This window comes from Pantherophis guttatus, chromosome 1, assembly GCF_059756535.1.
Source record: "Pantherophis guttatus breed Tessera chromosome 1, ASM5975653v1, whole genome shotgun sequence".
Classification (NCBI taxonomy): domain Eukaryota; kingdom Metazoa; phylum Chordata; class Lepidosauria; order Squamata; family Colubridae; genus Pantherophis; species Pantherophis guttatus.
This window is the reverse complement of record NC_142063.1, coordinates 260132299-260152174: the sequence shown is the minus strand read 5'-3', so window position 1 is coordinate 260152174 and position 19876 is coordinate 260132299. Positions and strand designations below refer to the sequence as shown.

The 19876-nt window shown below is 38.5% G+C and overlaps 1 protein-coding gene across 1 annotated transcript in view; it reads left to right on the top strand.

Annotated features, from left to right (window-relative positions):
• Nucleotides 1-19728, top strand: part of TXLNB (taxilin beta) — a 37070-nt gene extending 17342 nt beyond the window's left edge. Inside the window, exons 3-10 of the mRNA XM_034418921.3 lie at nucleotides 648-739; nucleotides 3979-4149; nucleotides 5217-5411; nucleotides 6702-6821; nucleotides 10965-11039; nucleotides 12793-12885; nucleotides 17632-17727; nucleotides 19050-19728. Coding sequence (XP_034274812.2) covers nucleotides 648-739; nucleotides 3979-4149; nucleotides 5217-5411; nucleotides 6702-6821; nucleotides 10965-11039; nucleotides 12793-12885; nucleotides 17632-17727; nucleotides 19050-19592 — 1385 coding nt within the window. The 3' untranslated portion in view covers nucleotides 19593-19728. The remainder of the gene's footprint in view (nucleotides 1-647; nucleotides 740-3978; nucleotides 4150-5216; nucleotides 5412-6701; nucleotides 6822-10964; nucleotides 11040-12792; nucleotides 12886-17631; nucleotides 17728-19049) is intronic.
• The last annotated feature ends 148 nt before the right edge of the window (nucleotides 19729-19876 follow it).

Genomic DNA, 19876 nt, shown 5'->3' with positions numbered 1-19876 from the left:
TCATCGCCTTTTCCACATTTCCAACATTTTTTACTTGAAACATTCTTGCACATTTTTGATAGCTTCACAGTTGTCAAATACCATCTATACATCAATTTGTAAAAAGCTTTCTCTTAAATTATTGCACAAAGTGAATTTAATTTTGATGGAATTCTATTTCAAAAAGACCAAGGACTTTCCCCAACTCTTTCATGTAGATGTTAATCCGCATAGGGAACAAAATAGAATTATATAGAACATGATTTGTTAGTGATAAGGATATTGAATAGTAGTCCCTGCATTATCTTGTGGCCAAGCCCTAATCCTAAAAGCCAGAATCGCTGCAACAGGATTGAAAAATAGGGCCCAATTCTAAGGGACATCCTGAAAATATAATATTAACATCTAGGTTTCTATATTCTTTTAGCTTGCAGAATTATTATTTTAATTTGTGGGTAAAAAGTTGGTATAAAATTTTTGCAGCAATAGAAAATGAAATACATCATCAGTAGGTGTTCTATGCATCACCTTCCTGATCTTTTAAAATACAGAAGCAATAAAACCAAATTAGTCACAGTTTTCTGGTTAAAATATATTCATACAATCTTAATTTTGTCTCATGCATTCTCACTTTGATCATGGCCTCTTATCCTATTTTCTTGATTCAGGAAAAGAGGCTACCCTGCTGATACAACATCTGACGAAGCTGAATACATCAGAAGAGAAATTGGAATTCTTATTTAAGAAGTATGCTGAACTGGTTAGTATGAAGATCCATGGTAGAGGGGGAAAAACTATTTCAAAACATGCCTTATGTGGTACAAAATGACCAGATTGCAATCTTGAAGCAGATATAGTATCTTTTTAAGATCCCTGATAAAGCATTGAAAATGCCATCTTAAATTTGGGGAAGGGAAGATTCACCCACTCATTTGCCTTTCTTAGTTATACTGTATAAGATATACAAGGATTGGTCATGCTTTTGACAGGACAAGTAGAGGTACAGGTGAGGCCACAATAGGAGATTTAGCTATATTTCATCTGTTTCTTCCATTGGAGACCCTTAAGGAACTCAATGCTGGCTTAATTCTTGACATTATATATGTATAATAAAGCATCTAAACTAGTATAATAAACTGGGACCTTTTTTCCCAGACACTTAATCATAGCACAAAAGTGGCCGGGCAAATTCTATCCTAGTCTCATTATTGTCTTTATCTGAATCCCAGTCCATAACTTAGGAACCATAAATTGTCCTCATGGAAGTCAGGATTTAGACTTGGCATGGGACAGAAATAGCAGCAGTAACTCTTATAAATAGCTAAGATGAAGGAACTCCAATCATCCTTCTCCTGCTGGATTTCTCAACAGCCTTTGATCACAATATTCTGGGTCAGCTGCAGTGGTGGGTTGCTCCCGGTTCAGACCGGTTCACAAGAACCGGTAGTAAAACCGGCAGGAGGCTCTGCCCACTGACCCGGATATCATCAGGAAGCTTCTGCGCATGTGCGCGTGGCCCCATTGCAAATCGGTAGTAAAGGTAAGTAGAACCCACCCCTGGTCAGCTGGAAGCATAAGTTTTGGAGGACACCATACTGGAATGGTTCCTCTTTTTCATAAGGATATGATTCCAGCTAGTGACCTTGGGGGAAGGAAGATCAGACATTGAACATTCCAATATGGAGTTCCTGAGTCTTGACTCCCTCCTTCATTCTTTTAATATATCTGAATCTATTCTGTTAAATCACGCACTGCTTCAGATATTCACCAATATTTACATTAATAAATACATATCTGCACCTGAGACAAATGGGGGTCCACTCCCAATGTGTTTGAACTCTGTCAGTATAAACAATAAGGGAAATGACCTTGACAGAAATATTCAAAAACTATTACTTAGGCCACGAGAGATGAAACATTATTTAACCTTGGAGGCAAGATTATATTTGGAAGTAATTTGAGGCAAATAGCTCCATGATTCACTGGGGTATAAGAAGAACAAGCAGGCTTCAAGATTCTGTTATCGTAACTTATCTCAATAAACTGTAATTGTGGTTTTACTGTGGAGTCAATTTCCAGATCTACTGGTACCTACCTAGTGGGCCGATTATCCAAGCCTGGAAGAGGAAAAAACAGGCTCAGATTCGACCCAAGAAAGACAAAATGGTTATTAAATTAGAAGCCAAAAGATTGTATTAACTTTAATTGTAGACTAGGTTGTCTTTTTCTTAAAAGAACGGATCCACAATCTAGAGAGCTATCTGGAGTCATAGTTCCTACTGGAAGAGACCATGATCAAAAAGATCTTTTCCCAGTTTTGTTTACTGAACTGGTTGTGGCCATTCTTGGGGGGGGGGGCACTGAATACAATCACTCATATTGTTGCCTCTCACCTGGATGACCTTAATTCATATTACATGGGGCTGCCCTTGATGACTATCCAGAATCTTCGGCTGCTACAGAATGTACCTGCCTGTGTGATAAGAGGGCAGACCCATTAGTCCCATGTTGATCTGACAGCTCCCTGGCAGTTTGCTTTTGAGTATACTTCTAGGGTTAATCATCTGTTATCACCCATTTTAAGTAGAGTCTAGTCATCTGATGCATGCAAGTGAAGAGTACCTTCCAAAATCCATGGAGTTCCATCTATGGAGACTTCTAAAAAAGGAGATTTGGAAGCAGGCCATTCATTCAGCAATTCCCTTCTATGGAAAGTTTGCCCTTAAAGGAAAAAGAGGTGCCTTCCCTTGTGATCATCTGGAAGATCTTGTTGAGACCTATATATTTCAGAATGTTTTTAGACTACAATACTACCACCATGGCATATTCATTCATTGTGCTGTGTCAGATGCAGGGAAACAAAAATTTAGATCCAAATTTTGTTGCCCTACATATGACACAGCACCATGAATATGCTATGGTAGAATTACTGCAGTGTGATGCAGTCATTCTTTTTTTTATTATTATATGGTTCTTGTTACGAAGAATTTCTGGTTTGTAGACAGTTAATTAGTCAGCTTGATAAAAGAGGTATTGTAGGAGGAGAATCGTGACAGTCTATGATGGAAAACAAACCAATAATCTGTAGCACCTTTCCCAACTAACAATCTTATTAAGTGCTTTTGACATTTTTATTTCATTTATTTATTTATTTATTCAATTTCTATAGCCCCCCCACCAATCTCAATTTGATTAACTGGGTGGCAAGCAATACCATAATAATGAAAATCATAAAAACATTAAAACAGTTGTATTTTTATTATAAATTCCTTGTTATATATAATCTATATAGAATCCAAGTGTGATTAAAAACACACATTCCTTTGATCACACTTGGCCAATAAAAAATTCTGTTCTGTTCTATATGTATTAGAGTTGTTAGTTGGATTTTATTATATGCCTTGTAATAAAATGTGCTAGATGGAAGATTACCAGATTTCTGAATAAAAGAGATGTAAAAGTCTTCATAAATAAATGAATTCTCTGCCATCCATCTAGCCTCCCATCACTCAGGCAGCAGTTTTGAATACCCCCTCTTACAGGCACCAAACTGAATTGCACATCACTTAATTTTACTTTGAATGGAATATATGGAAATAATAATTTGGAAATGGAATGATTAATTGAAGCACAGATAACATTTGGTGCAGAATCAGGAATAAAATAGGAGACATTAATTGGGATGATCCTTATCCAACCCTTGATTTCTCGTTTAATTTTGGTGTGAATGAAACCAAGCCAAACATTTTAGGTTGTTGTTGTTTTTTTTCCATTCGCCACCTGTCCACTGCCATTGCAAATTAGAAAATCTATTTTTTTAGATTATTTGGAAGAAAATTAGCTTTTTTCCTTCTATGAAATTCAAATAAATTCCAGTTATGATTCCAAATATTCATATTACTTGCGAGGGTGTGTGTGTCATGTCTATTAAATGCCTAAGAACAGCCTTGTCCCAAGATCTCTTGTTCTGCTTATTTATTCTTGTCCACATACTTTCAGTTGGAAGAACATCGTTCTGAAGTAAAAAAGCTGAAGTATCTGCAGAAAAAACAGGTTCAGCTCCTGAAGGAGAAAGACCAATTACAGAGTGAACACAGCAGAGCCATTCTAGCCCGGAGCAAATTGGAGAGTCTTTGTAGGGAACTCCAAAGACACAACAAAACCTTGAAGGTAATGAGAAGAGAAGATCTTTAGGAGAGGTCAGAAGGAAAAGTTAAGTTCACTTGGTATCCTTAGTTGGTTCACCAAAGATTGGTAAAGATATTTCACTCTTAAATGTTGGACATTAGTAGCTCAAAATGGTTTCCTGCTTCTGTCTAAACTGCACTCTGGAAAGAATTGAAACCTGCTCTTGTATTGTGCCTAATTTAATTTTGTCTCCTGGATTCCCGCTTTTATCTAAAACAACTAAAGTCTGATTTACAGAGATATAACCCAGATATATTCCATTGATATCTCCAGTGGAAATGCATGGAAACTGGTGCTGTTATAATGCTTTTCTTCAGTTTTATGTGCATCAACAAGATGTGCAGTATATGAGTGGACACGTTTAGGTGAGCTCAGGACAGCTTGGAATATTGCATTCAGTTTTGGTCGCCACGCTGTAAAAAAGATGTTGAGACTCTAGAAAGAGTGCAGAGAAGAGCAACAAAGATGATTAGGGGACTGGAGGGTAAAACATATGTAGAACGGTTGCAGGAATTGGATATGTCTAGTTTAATGAAAAGAAGGACTAGGGGACATGGGGATGATAGCAGTCTTCCGATATCTCAGGGCCTGCCACAAACAAGAGGGGGTCAAGCTATTCTCCAAAGCACCTAAGGGTAGGACAAGAAGCAATGGGTGGAAACTAATCAAGGAGAGAAGCAACTTAGTACTAAGGAGAAATTTCCTGACAGTTAGAACAATTAATCAATGGAACAACTTGTCTCCAGAAGTTGTGAATGCTCCAACACTGGAAGTTTTTAAGAAGATGTTGGATAGCCATTTGTCTGAAGTGGTGTAGGGTTCCCTGCCTAAATCAGGGGTTGGACTAGAAGACCTCCAAAGTCCCTTCCAACTCTGTTATTCTGTTAAAAGAAACCAAAAGGCCATTTGCTCATTATCATTGGGATAATACTATAATAGTACAATATTATTGGGATAGCAACTGGTGAAGGGGAATAGGAATCTGCTTTTCTACTTCTTCCTGGATGAGGCTGATGATGGAGAGGGGTGACCCAGTTATTGCATTACAGGAGGAGACTCTTCAACGAGCAAGAGAAGAAGAAGAAAAGAGGAAAGAGATCACGAATCATTTCCAGAGCACACTGAATGATATCCAGGCACAGATTGAGCAACAAAGTGAGAGGAACATGAAGTTGTGCCAGGAAAATTCTGAGCTGGCTGAGAAACTGAAAAGCATCATTGATCAGTATGAAGTCAGAGAGGAGGTAAGAGCAATGTGACAAGTAGTCTTTGTTTAGTGACTGCCTCAAAGAGCAATCATTTGCAGTTTCACCCGTGATAAAAAAAAAAAAAAGTAACTCCATGACCAATCCTATCATTTATGACCTTCACAGGTCTGTAAAACAAAAGAAAACTGAAGTAATATCATAAGTACAATCACGTTTTCATTTAGTGACCACTTCACTAAACAACCAAGTGACTGGTTCCAATTATGATTGCTATATGAGGACTACCTGCACTCTCTAGGATGTTTCCCCAAAGTTGAGAGTTATGCCTAGCCTTATGGCATTGGAGAAATAGTAGCTATCCTTCTGTCCCAGACTGTAAATGTTACAAGTATTTTGCAAATTATCCAAAATTATGTAAAATCAATAAGGATTTATTCCCCTTGCGGTTTCCAGCTATACTAAATCTAAACAGTCTAAGCTATCATTTGGACTACTAGGAGTTTTGCCTGTCATCTGTTTTTATGCATTGTGCCTTGATGATGAGTTCTTGAGAATGGTCTTGTTTTGGAATTTTTTTTTAATCTCTTCCCTAAAGAATAGAGCTATTATTGTAGTTTTGTTATGTGTTCCTTTCTTCACTGCAACTAGCATGCCATAGAACTTGTATTCCAGTCTCAATACCCATAGTACCCATAATCATTCCTTTTTGTTTTTATTTAAACAACTAATGTATTTATTTAACAACCCTGAGGGTCAGTAAGTTAATTGAAGCCCATGAGGTGTTTTTTTATTGCTGATTGAGTTTGCCTCCATTGTAAATTTTTATATGGTTGTACTTTGATCTTTATTTTGGTATTGTGCTTTTTATGTAATGTTAGTCACCTAGAGTTGCTATGGTGAAATGTGCAACCATATAAATTGAATAAATAAATATATCCAGTAAAATAAACATGTTTGGAATGCTACAAATGAATTTCAGCAGCTATAAAGAAATTATGTTGCATAAACTAAGAAAATTCTATTTATTTGATCTTGTGTAGCTTGTAATTTCACAGTTGTTTTTATAGGGGATACTTAATATCTTTAAATAATTTCAAAATCTAAATAACCTCTTTCCAACAAGCAGAAGTTTAAATAATTTTGCAACACTTCTGCTATTTTATCTATATTGTTAACAGCAAAATTCTGTACTTGGCTACTCAAAAATAATTCCCCATGAGACATACAGCATCCCAAATTCATAGAGAGGCTGCAGTCTGTTAATCATGTACTCTAGCATTCCCCCCATTTCTGTATCTCTTTCTCTCTTTTTTTTCCCCCTTCCAGCATCTTGATAAAATATTTAAGCACCGGGAACTTCAGCAGAAACTGGTAGATGCCAAGTTAGAACAGTCACAAGAGGTCATGAAGGAAACTGAAGACAGACATCAGCGAGAAAAGGAATATGTATTCATTTTTTCTTTAGTTCTTTATGTATAGTTCGTGTTCACCTCTGAAATGTTATTGGTTGGTTGGTTGGTTTTATATCATGCCCTTTATTTTTTACAACTCAAGTTGGTGTACATAATATTCCTGTCTTCTATTTTCTCCACATCAACTTTCTGGGGTTGGACTGAGACTGGACTGACCCCAAATCACCCAGAAGGCTTTCATGCCTGAGGCTTAGAATTGATGGCCTCTCTCTCTCTCCCTCTCCCTCTCTCTCTCCCTCTCCCTCTCTCTCTCTCCCTCCCACTCTCCCCACCCCCCCTCTCACACACACACACACACACACACCAGTGGTGGGTTTCAAAAATTTTTACTACCGGTTCTATGGGTGTGGCTTGGTGGGTGTGGCATGACTTGGTGGATGTGGCAGGGGAAAGATACTGTAAAATCTCCATTGCCACCCTACTCCAGGAGAAGGTTACTGCAAAATCCCCATTTCCTCCCGATCAGCTGGGACTTGGGAGGCAGAGAAGAGATGGGGGCAGGGCTAATCAGAATTTTTCTACCAGTTCTCTAAACTACTCAAAATTTCTGCTACCAGTTCTCCAGAACTGGTCAGAACCTGCTGAAACCCACCTTTCTCTCTCTCTCTCTCTCTCACACACACACACACACACACACAGAGGAAGCAATGAACTCATGACATTTCCCCTTAGGACAGGAGTGTCAAACTCGCGATGACATGTCATCACGTGACGTATCACAATTTTTTTCCCCCTTCGCTGGGAGTGGGCATGGCCAGAGTGTGATGCATCCGGCATGCAGGCTGCAAGGTTGACACCCCTGCCTTAGGAGCTCCAGGTGTACCTATAGTCCTCTAATTTTTTCTCTCTGGAGTTTTGTGATTACTATTAGTTGAGTTAAGATATGATCTATCCGGAGATTGCTCCGTTACTGAGTAATAATTTGAACCCATATTCTTCCTAGCAAATCTACTACAGGTTGTCCTCATTTAACACGCTCAGCGACCATTTGAAGTTATAATAGTGCTGAACCATTATATGATACGTCCTTGTACTTGGTTATAAGCAAGTAGATCAGGGGTGAAATGCTACCGGTTTGGATGCTAATGAAATGCTAACCTGTTTTTTACCCCTACGCATGCGCAGAAGGGTTTGCGCATGTGCAGAGGGTTTGCGCGCACACACATGATGCACACATGCACGTGAGCGAAGCCAGCACCACATGCGTGGCGCATACACTTCCGAACCGGTGGGGAAGATAAGTAGATTTCACCCCTGAAGTAGATCCATTGACAAGGTGCCTATTTTTAGATTAAAATATTTCAGTAGGTTATGATTCAAAAATTCATTTGAACGTTTAACAGATTTTGCAATAGTATCTACAGCATAATATATTATTTGCAGCATACCAAATGAGGAAAAAGCTGATCATTAGATTTTTGTATCAGTCCAAGATCCTTTTGCTTTGAAATTGCTTAAACTTGCATTTTACATTAGCAGTAGAATAACCCTGCTGCCTCCTGGTGGCCTTAATGTTTATTTGCTGCTTCTCCAACCAGCTTAATTCTCCTATAATTTAAAATATTTTTTTTAAAAAAATGATCATATTCAAAACATATGTAATGCAATGCTCCAAATTTAAACATCCTTTAACTCAAACTTTGGTAAATATATATTGAAAAAAATTCCTTTTCTACATTTGTTTCACAATTTATGTTTCCCAGATCTCTCTCACACAGAAACAATTTTAATTTTTCATTGCATAATGCTGTGATTATGTGATACACTCCAAGAAGTAGGTGAGGACAAAATAAAAAAGAAACTGATTCAATACAAAAATTAAACCTGATTTTATTTGCATTAATTTTATTTACATTAAATGAAGAACATAAAATGTAGTTAATAATTAACCACTTCCATGAATATAATTTCCTTCAATTCAGATGAAAAATTACAATCTAATGTGAACTTTTGGGAGGGACTCCAATACAGCCAATAGTTTTACAGCCCATATATCAGAATGGAACAACTCGCCATAGCCAATTCGCTGCGGCCAACTCACCACAGCCAATTTATTGAAGGACAACTTCCCATGGGAAGTTGGGGTTCCCATGGGGTTCACTTAGTTGCTTTTAATTTTGCTGACCACGTTTTCATCAATACTATTGTATCTCTCGTATTAAAGGAAATGATTCCTATGACTACCAGGTTTTGTAATGCTTTGATAAATAATAAAAGGAACTAATCTCACGTTGAACTGGCCCATGGCAAGTTGTCCCACAGTGATTTTTGTTGCAGCGAGTAGGATGCCAGCGAGTCAGCCTAGTCATTAGATTAGTGCAATGCGCTCTACATGAAGCTCCTCTTGAAGACTATTTGGAAACCTCAGTTGATACAGAATGCAGTAGTATGGTCAGTGGTGTGTTCTCCTAGGGCAGCACGTGTTACACTTCTGTTCCACAAGCTGCACTGGTTGCCAGTTTACTTCCAGGTCCAATTCAAAGTGCTGGTTTTAACGCCCTTCATGGCATTAGAGCAGGTGACATGAGGGACCACCTCTGCCCATTTGTATCAGCTGGCTCCATTAGATCACAGAGAGGAGGCATGCAGTGGGTACCTTGGACGGGGAACTACATTTGGTAAATCCTAGGAGACATGCCTTCTCTGCTGTAGCACCTGCTTTACAGAATATCCTTCCTCCTGAAATTAGATTGGCCCCACCCCTTTTGATTTTTTGAACAACCCTCCAAATTTGGTTATGCTACCAAGTCTGGGGCTGTTAGAGCATCAAAGATTTGTCTCAGTAACTTCACTGTTGAGGGAGGCCATTTTTATCCTCTCTTCTACTGAACATAATACTATGTTTAAAATCCACAGTATTTTTGTTTGTGTGTTATTTATTACTGTGGGTTGTTTTTTTTTAGATTTTTATCTGCTATTATATTGGCTGTTTTATCTATTGTTTTGTGCCACCCAAAGTTCCCTTTGGTGAGATGGGCAGCTATATAAATTTGATTAATAAATAAAAGTGAAATAATATTAGCCCTTCTTTATTTCTAGGAGCAAACAAGAACAACCAACTGCATTCAGGAATTGTATATTCTTTATGAGTTGGCTTTCTCTTCCGTCATATTTTATTAATAAAAGCACCAATATCAGCGCAGAACTTTTCTGATTTGGAAGATAACTCCAGGCGATACAATTCGCCTTTAAAAATAAATGCTAATTGAAAATATTGCTTTGAACAGTTGCTTTTATTACAAGTAGCTCCCAGATTTGTCTTGTAAATTAGATGTGTCAAGTTGAGATATAGAGTAGAGAGGGCAAAATAAAACTCATTAATGAGCCAGAACAGATTACACATAGAAGCAGTTTCTGCCTCATCTGTTCTATTTGGTTATGGCAGGTAAAAACTAATTCCAGTTGAAATAGGTAGCTGTGCAGCTCTGGCAAAATGTTAAGCATTATCAAAATGCGGATAGTTTGCAGGATTAAGAATTAAGTCTGAAATCTAATTTAGACTTCAGAATAATTAGTATTTGTCAGCCCACATTAACTAACAGTAGTTCGCTCTCCTTTGCTATTACCCTCATCACGCTACATGGATTTTATTTTAATCTTTGTTGTTTCCCACCAAAGCAAGGAGGATTTAAAAGGACAAAGTTCTGAAAACCTCATGAAAAGCCATATGAACATTTCACTTAGATTTATAGCACTTATTTGGAAAATGTTGCCTAGAGGTGAAGACGCTCATCTCCCACTCGGCAGGTTGAGAGTTCAATCCTAGGCAGCGACAGATGTTTATCAGGACATAAAGTGTAAAATATCTTCTGAGAACTTGGCATAGACGTCAGGAAGGGCATCCAGCTAGTAAATGCTCAGCTCCATTTAGTCGCCCTGGCTCCACCCCGATAAAAAGGGATTATAGGGCCATAAAAAGAAAAAAATTTAAAAACTACTACACTGTTACTAGAACAAAAGAAAAATGTTTTAAAAAGTAATTTCATATATTTTGTGGATTCCAGTCACTTTATTAGACACAAATCAAACATGCAATGTTTTACAAATAGCAAATATTTTTTAAAATTTAAATTACTTGATCTTTCAAATGTTGTGTGCATTCTTAAATCCCAAATAGCTACTCAACCAAGCTGCAGAATGGAAACTACAGACAAAAATGCTGAAGGAACAAGAGACCGTTCTCCGGGCTCAGGTAAAATAAGGATGTTGTTTCTGTTATGTACTTTTTCCAACTGGTCGTGTTCAACATATTAGATGTGTAAAAGTGGATAAAATGTAGCTAACCTTATTTATGTTCAACTCCATTTAACTCCATTTAAGCATATTCTCTGGAAGGGCAGGGGTAGCATGCATTAGATTAAATCCTTATGAAATATTAGAATGGAGCAGTCCATACCTTTTAATGGAAACTTTCAACTAGAGTTTGGGATATTGCAGTCTAATTAACCTGGAATTGAGAAAAATTGGGGAAATTTGGCTTATTTTTCTTGTCTTTCTCCCATCTATTCTTTTTTATTTTAAAAATATTTTCTCTCTAAAAAAGATTTAAAGCCAGCATTACCCTTTGTTTCATGTCTAGAATGAATTCATGAAATTCAGCAAATGTTAGTTATTTACCCTTTTTTACCAACCATTTTTATTATTAAGGAGTATATTAAATTTATGGAATTTGCATAAGCAACAAGAATTTGAAGCCAACCTATGCTAGATCAGGTACAACAGTAGGTCAGAAGAATTGAAATTATGCGATGTTATATAAACCATCAAGGATGGTTGAGTATTTGAAACTGGGTTTTGTCCAAGGTAGGAAAAAAAGTAAAAACAAAAATATTTTGTCCTTAATTACACATATTATCTCCCAAACTTCATATAGCTAAATAAGTGGGATTATCTACATTTGTTTAGCGTTTAGGAACATTTTAAGGCAGGGGTGTCAAACTCAAGGCCCGGGGGCTGGATCCAGCCCGCAGGGTGCTTAGATCTGGCTCACAGGTACGCCCTGGAAACAGCAAAGGACCAGCCCGCATTGCCTCTGCCAGAGGAGCTCAGGAGGTCCGCCTCCATTTTCACTGGCAGAGGGTTGTAGGAAGCCTTCGCAGCCAAAAATGGAGCTTGAGAGTCTGTTTTCACTGGCAGAGCCCTTGGGCCACCTCAGGCACCCCCGACAGAAGTGGTATCAAGCTGGCCACACCCATCCTGGCCCCCCAAGGTCAAACACAACCCTGATGCTGTTTTAAGGGCTAGCAATTTGCAATTTTAAACATTAGAAATAGTGAAATTTTTAGGAAATTATTCTTTATGCCATGTTGATCATGTAAGACAGGGGTGTCAATCCTGCAGCGTCACATTGTCGTCACATGACATATCACAATTTTTCCCCTTTACTAAAATGGGTGGGCGTGGCCAGCGCATGACGCATCCGGTCTGCGGGCTGCGAGTTTGACACCTCTGATGTAAGACATTGGATTCCTTTATCCCAATACTAGCACCCTTTCTTACCTGGGTCAGAAGGGTGGGGAAAGGCAACCTATGGCACTCCAGTTTATTGCTGAAATGCAAGTAGCCTGGAGAAACATGAGGAATTCTGGGAGTTAAAGTTTACAAATGCATCTGGAATGCCTACAAGCTGTCATAATTACCTAACTCTTCAGAAGGAAAAACTTTCTTTAATGAATCTCCTTGGATCCTCTTTAGGATCCAAGCCCAATTCTCCCACTCCTTACTTACACCACACCCCCATTTTACAGGAACATCTTGATTTTCCAGACAGCTTTGAAGAGGATGGAAATTTTTTCTTCTGCAAATTTTTTTAAGATACATTTAAATTCCAAGCTAAAAGTTTCATCTTACTATCTTTCTGCAATCTTTTGAATTGAACTGAACTGAGTGCTATTATTGTGCAATGATGGGTGTAACTGACCAATTTTTTCCCCCTTTGATTGCAGCTGAGTCTCTATTCTGAACGTTTTGAGGAATTTCAGAAAACGCTAACAAAAAGCAATGAAGTGTTTGCCAACTTCAAGCAAGAAATGGACAAGGTGGGTTACACGTTGCATTTCGAACCCAGGCTTTCCATGTTGTTAAATGACACCACTGAATGTTTTTCAGGTTGATTTCGTTTAGTTTTCAAGACTTTCCAACAATTTTTTATTTATAAAGCTGTAACTTCTTTATTGATTAAGGATCAGCTGGAACTTAGATTGCTCTATTATTTTTCCAGATATTTAGATCAATTCGTTTATTTAGCTTTTGTTGTATAAAATCTTGAGTTTTGGTTGGTTGGTTTCTCCAGTAAAGAATATAAAATAGGGCTGGAGCTTTCAGGGTTTTAGAAACCACTAAGCAAATAAATAGATTGTTCAGTCATGTGTAGACTGGGAGCAACTATTACGTAGCTTACGGCATTTTCCAGCCCTTCCATTGATCTTTCAGAGTTCTCCAATGTCATAGCCCTGAAATACAGTGACAATTGATGGTACAATTTTCTTCATGTTTTAGAAAGGAATGTTTATTTTTAAAAGGTTCTGTCCTAGCCATTTCTTATGATATCAGTGTAGTACAATTCTGCTAACTTTGAGTTTGCAGCATAATATGAAAATGTCCATGTTAGAGCCATAAAAGGTTCATGTTGTAAACATTAAGGCCAGTGGTGAAATCTGAACCGGTTTGCTGGCCGCGCAGAAGCACTGCGTGCCAAGCGTGTGCTGTGCTTGTGCATGCACAGTTCACACCAAATGCACACTCTGCACGCATGCACAATATGCACCAAATGCACACTGTGCACGCATGCGCAGTATGCACCAAAAGGAGGCTTGGGAAGGTAAGTAGAACAGCGGGGGGGAATCAGCTGTGGTGCGCGATCTTGGGAACCTTTTTAAAAACTTTTTTAAAGCATTTTTTACTACCGGTTTGGGCGAAGAGGTAGTAAAAAATGCTTTTAAAAAGTAAAAAAAAGAGGTTCCAATGATCACAGCTGTGCTGCACGATCATTGGAACCTTTTTTAAAACTTTTTTAAAACATTTTTTTACTACCTATTTGCCCGAACCGGTAGTAAAAAAATGGTTTTAAAAAGAAAAAAAAAAGGTTCCGATGATCGTGCAGCACAACTGTGATCTTAGGAACCTTAAAAACCTTTTTAAAGCATTTTTTTACTACCGGTTCGGGCAAATAGATAGTAAAAAATGCTTTAAAAAAGTAAAAAAAGAGGCTTTAAAAATCACAGTTGTGCCACGCAATCATCCAAGCCTTTTTTTTTTAAAAAAAAGCATTTTTTTACTACCTATTTGCCCGAACCGATAGTAAAAAAATGCTTAACAAGTATTTTTTAAAAAGTTCCGATGATAGCATGTTGCTCAGCTGATCGTCGGAACTTTTCTTTTACATTTTTTAACTACCGGTTTGGCAAACCCGTAGCATTTTTTACTACCGGTTCAGACGAACCGGCCCGAACCAGTAGCATTTCACCCTTGATTAAGGCCATTTGTATTACTATGATTTATTTGCAAAACATGGGATTCTGAAGGTCACAGCATTAGCCATAATATAAACACAACTCCCTATTTTGTTCTAATGCCATCCTTTTAGCTCTCTTGCTTTGTTATCTTCTTGTAAGCATTTTCATTTAGAGACATGAAAAGACTGTGAAGTTCTTGGTTATCATGGTTTATCAAACTGTGAAAGAAACCCTACTGCTAGGAGTCACAGACCATGTTTTTAAAAGCTCAGGAAAGTGTGATCAGATGATAGAATCATTAATTCATTTGGTTAAATTTATAACAGTTTAGAATGTTGTTAATGGAATTAAATGGTATTAAACTGAAGAACAGATTCTTATGAAAAATGTTCCATGCTGACGTCAACCCTACAAACTATTTAAGAAGCTAATAATCGGCATGTTTTCAGTTTATTCACTGCTTGGAATTATCCACAAAATCGCCACTAAGTTATCATTGTATTATTCATTTATTTTTTTAAAAAATGGAAAACATATATAAATTGATGATGCTATTGCAACAGCATTCTATGAGATCACCTACTTCTGCTAGCCTAACAGGAAAAAAATCAAGTGTTATATCTATATTCACATGCTTATGTTTTGTAATATTACATACAGATTGATATTTACTCCGATGATCTCCAGAAAGGGGGAAAAAGATATCAGCTTTATAGTACTTTGGCAACTGGTGGTCATATGTATTTATTATGCACCTTTAATTTTCCCTTATTATGGACCTTTGATTATTTTTAACATGTCTAACATGGATTCATAAATCTTTGCACATTTGAACAATTCTATCTTCATAATGTGACCACAGAAGAATGAGAATGAATGTTAGGGCTGGCATCAAAACTCATTTACATACTTTTTGGATATGAAAGCATAGATTTGAATCCTAAAGTACAATTCCAGGAAGAAGGCAAAAAAATTCATTTGCATATTTTTTGGATATGAAATAAGGTATGAATGTAGGAAAGGGTTTCCTACCATTCCTTCTTTCATCACTGTAGGAAAAGCATCTCTGCAACAAATGAGATTTTCCTGAACAGCTTAAGGTGACCGCTTTATTCAAGCCCTCATGCATTTGCTTCCAACTGTTGTAGACTGGTAATTTACATTATTTTAATTGATTAGTTTTCTGGTGGTGGTTCATATCTTGTTGTTCAAAATAAATGGTTTTGTTGTAGACCATTTTGTGACCCTTAGATGAAGGTATAGAAATGTAAAAAATGTAGTTATAAGGGAAGATGGGGGGGGGCTGACCAGTTTGGGTGATTTTCCCCTTCCCACACCCTAGCCTCATGATGGCGAACCTATGGCACACGGAGCCATATTAGTGGGCACGCCAGCTCAGCTCTGGGGCGCATACACGCGCCGGCCAGCTGATTTTTGGGCCTTCTGGGCCCACCAGAAGTAGGGAAACAGGCTGTTTCCTGCCTCTGGAGGGCCTGGGGGTGGTGGGGAAGGCCCGTTTTTCTTTCTTACCTGGCTCCAGATCCTCTCTATGCATCTGGGGAGGGCAAAAACAGCCTTTCCCACTCCCTTGGAGGCCCTACGGAGGCTGAAAGGGCCCATTTCCCGACTCCCGGTGGGACAGGAAGTGACGTTTTTTCCTGTCCCCAGCCTCCAGAGACTCCTAGAGAGGCTCCTAGAGAGGCTCCTAGAGACTCCTGGAGAGGTTCTGGAGGCTGGGGACAGCAAAAAATGTCACTTCCTGTCCCACCAAGAGATGGGAAATGGGCCCTTTCAGCCTCTGTAGGGCCTCCAAGGGAGTGGGAAAGGCTGTTTTCTCCCTTCCCAGATGCATAGAGAGGATCTGGAACCGGTAAGAAAGAAAAACGGGCCTATGAGGCCATCATGTGCCAGGAGCGGGGATGGGTGGGGTTGCGTGCGCATGCGCGTGGGCATGTGCGCGTGCGACCCTCCCCCGCCCCCCCTCTCCTGGCATGCGATGGCAAAAAGGTTAGCCATCACTGCCCTATCCTATAGGCAGGTTCTCCCACACCCTAACCTATATTTTCAGGATGAGAAGTCATGCAGTGTTCCTAAAAATTTGGTGCAGCGCAGGTTGCTAGATGGGATGGTCAGTTACTTTTTCCAGGAGTAGCAAGAAAATTGTTGCAAAATTATAGATAGGAATAAGAAATCATGAAACAAGTACTGGTACATAGAAGCAAGAAAAGAGAATAATAAAAATATGAGTATTTATACAGTTTAGGTTTTGGTGGGCAGGGTAATTTCTGAAATATTCCCCATCTCTAATACTTTTTTCAGTTCAATCACTCAAATGGGAAATATTTAATAGAATCTCAATATATCCACCAACATCTTACCATTTTTCTGTTCCCTCTTCATGGGGAATATCTGTCTACACACGAAGTGTGCTTGTGTATTGATAAAATAGTATCCACCAGTAGAATGGATAACTCCCTTTATGTGTTTCCCAGTGTTCTGACCTAGACTCCCTTAACAAGCAGGAGGTAGGAATTACTGGCAAAACCTCTTTTTTTTTACAGGACTGTGAATTACTTTCATTTACAGTCAGCAAGGTTTGTCCAAACAGTTTTTCAAAGGAATATTTCTCAACACACCTTATCTCATTTGGCAAGCTGCCACGTAAATTGTTACCAACCGCAGTACAAGACAAAACCTGGAACAGAGTCTCTCAGAGTCACAGAATGAACGAATTCACAGTCGTGTAAAAAACAACTGTTTGCTCCTCTTTTATTTCCTATGGGAGGGGCCAATTATCTCCAAGGTGTAGCCTTACTCCCAAGTCGATCCTGCATTCTTAATTGTTCTTGTCTTCCGGCAGCTCTGCTTATGCGCACACTGGGAACGGGCTCCAGCTGTTCCTCTGCCTCGATGTTGTCTATCTCCCACTCTGCCTTGATGCAGAGCCCTCATCTGAGCTTTCCCCAGCCCCCAGGACTGGCCCAAGTTCCTCCCCAACCTCCTCACTGGCCGACTCTGCTGGCCGCTGGCAGGCCATAACACCCAGTCTCAAGAGAATTGAAGAATACTATATCAAACCTACGTAACATAGAGAGAAAGGAAGCTTAGTCACATGAATAAATATACTCATATATCTTGGACAACTATCCTTGAGAGCAATAATTAGGAACCATCCATGGCTCTAGGATGCTATACAACATCCATTAAATTAATATGGAGGTTGTATGAGTATTTAATTAGCTTACGCAGCCCTAAGGAAAGACATTTAGAAAAAGTCAAATTTAACTTTCCTGCTCTGTCCACTAGATTTTGATTATTATTTTTTTACAGATGACAAAGAAAATGAAAAAACTGGAAAAGGATACAGCCACGTGGAAAGCAAGGTTTGAGAACTGTAACAAAGCTTTACTGGACATGATTGAAGAGGTATGAAACAAATTTTAAAATCAGTTGCATATAAAAGCCATATAATCTTGTTCATTTAAATGTTCTTAATTTATTTATTTCCAATTTAAAATTTATTTCCAATTTATATTCCACCCTTCTCCCTGAGGACTCAGGGCGGTGTACAGCCAGAATTAAGAACATGAAATACAAATATTAAAAAACCATTAAAATATATATAAATTTGGCCCAAAAATTAAAAATCACAAACCAATTTAAATATATTAAAATTTTCTTCTTAAGCCAGCCCGGCTTGCTGGAAAAAATGGGTTTTAAGGGCACGGCGGAAGGCACTGAGGTCTTGGATTCTCCTTATCTCTGGGGGCAACTGATTCCAGAGGGTAGGTGCCCCCACAGAGAAGGCCTTCCCCCTGAGGGTCACCAGTCTACATTGTTTGGCTGATGGCACCCTGAGGAGGCCCTCTCTGTGGGAGCGCACGGGTCGATGGGAGGTTGTCGGTAGCAGCAGGCGGTCTCAAAGATAGCTAGGCCCTATGCCATGGAGCGCTTTAAAGGTGATGACCAACACCTTGAAGCGCACCCTGAAGACCACCGGGAGCCAGTGCAGCTCGCACAGGAGCGGTGTTACATGGGACAGTTAATAATGGAACTGTGACGTCACTATTACTGGAAAGATTTCCAATACTGTTCATACTTACTTGTCTTCTCAGTGGCAGTTAATAAATGAAGTAACAGAGTTATGTAAGCGCTTGTTGCATGTGGGAAATGAAACGACAAAATTAAAGAAATCTGAAATTTGGAGTCACACTTTAATTCAGAGGCAATCTAACTGTCAGCATGCATGGTCAGCTAGAGTACTTAGCAGCCACTGGATAACATTTGCACAATCCAATTATCCCACTTACATTTTTCACTGAGCAAGTTAGGAAGAATTTTTTAAAAAAAGACTTTTAACATGATTTAAATACAATAATAGAATGACTTGGGCTGGCTTCATGCATTGCAGAAGTGAAAGGCTAACAGTAACATGCTATAATTTGCAATTTCCCAATTTCCCCTTTCACACACACCCTTTTGCATCCTGCCAGCTAAAATTAGCATCTCTAAGAAGTCTTAGCTGGCTCTATAGGATTGCATAAATTGAATGTAAAATTTAGGTCCAGAATACCACAAATTTTGCAGAAATGGCAAGCAAATGGTAAGATCTTAGGGTTACCTTTTTAAGTAGTATTTGAAGGAGCAAACAAAAATGGAGGAGAGATTTATCTGGTCAGTTAGATTCTCTTCTGTTGTGTATCAGCTTGGCAGCCTTCAAATGTTTTGCTTTTTTTACTCTATCATAGAAAGCCATGAGGGCCAAGGAATATGAATGCTTTGTAGTGAAAATTCAAAGACTAGAAAATCTTTGCAGAGCTCTGCAGGAGGAACGGAACGTATTGTATAAAAAAATAAAAGAAGCACAATTCCCTGAAGAGAACAAAGAAGAGGAAGCAGAAGAAGATGAGGAGGAGGAAGAACAGCAAGTTGAAGTGGAGGATAGTCTGGAGAATAAGACAACAGTTACAAGTCAGGCTATTGATGAGCCATCTGCCACCAGTGAAATTATCCCAAAAGATTTGGCTACAGCTTTCATGATAACTCATGTGAATATGCCTGTGATCCCAACCAATGAAGAAAAAGTGGAAGAACTACATGATCCCAAAGTATGTGACCCAATTTGTCCTCCTGAGATATTGGCTTCTTGCATGCCACAAGGCAACCAGGACTGCTGTATTGATCCAACATCCATGCCCAAAGCACAGGAACCAGAGGGGGACACAGTAAAACTTGGTCCAGATCATCCAGTGTTGAAGCTCTCAAATACTGACATGGAAGATATTGATTAGCATGATATAATGATGCATTTTCCCCCAAAATGACATTCTCCAACCCTTTCCTAAACATTGTTTTTCATAATAATATGGCTTTACAAGTGCTTTCAAACCTTCAATTTCATAGAATACATACTGTTGTATCCCATGATTACTGGTGGTGTTTGAATTTGCTTTATCTCTCATTCAGATAAAGCCAAGAGCTTCTCTATCATTTAGTAGAAATTATTAAATTAAATTAAATTAAATTAAATTAAATTAAATTAAATTAAATTAGAAATTAAGAGTTGTCATTTCCA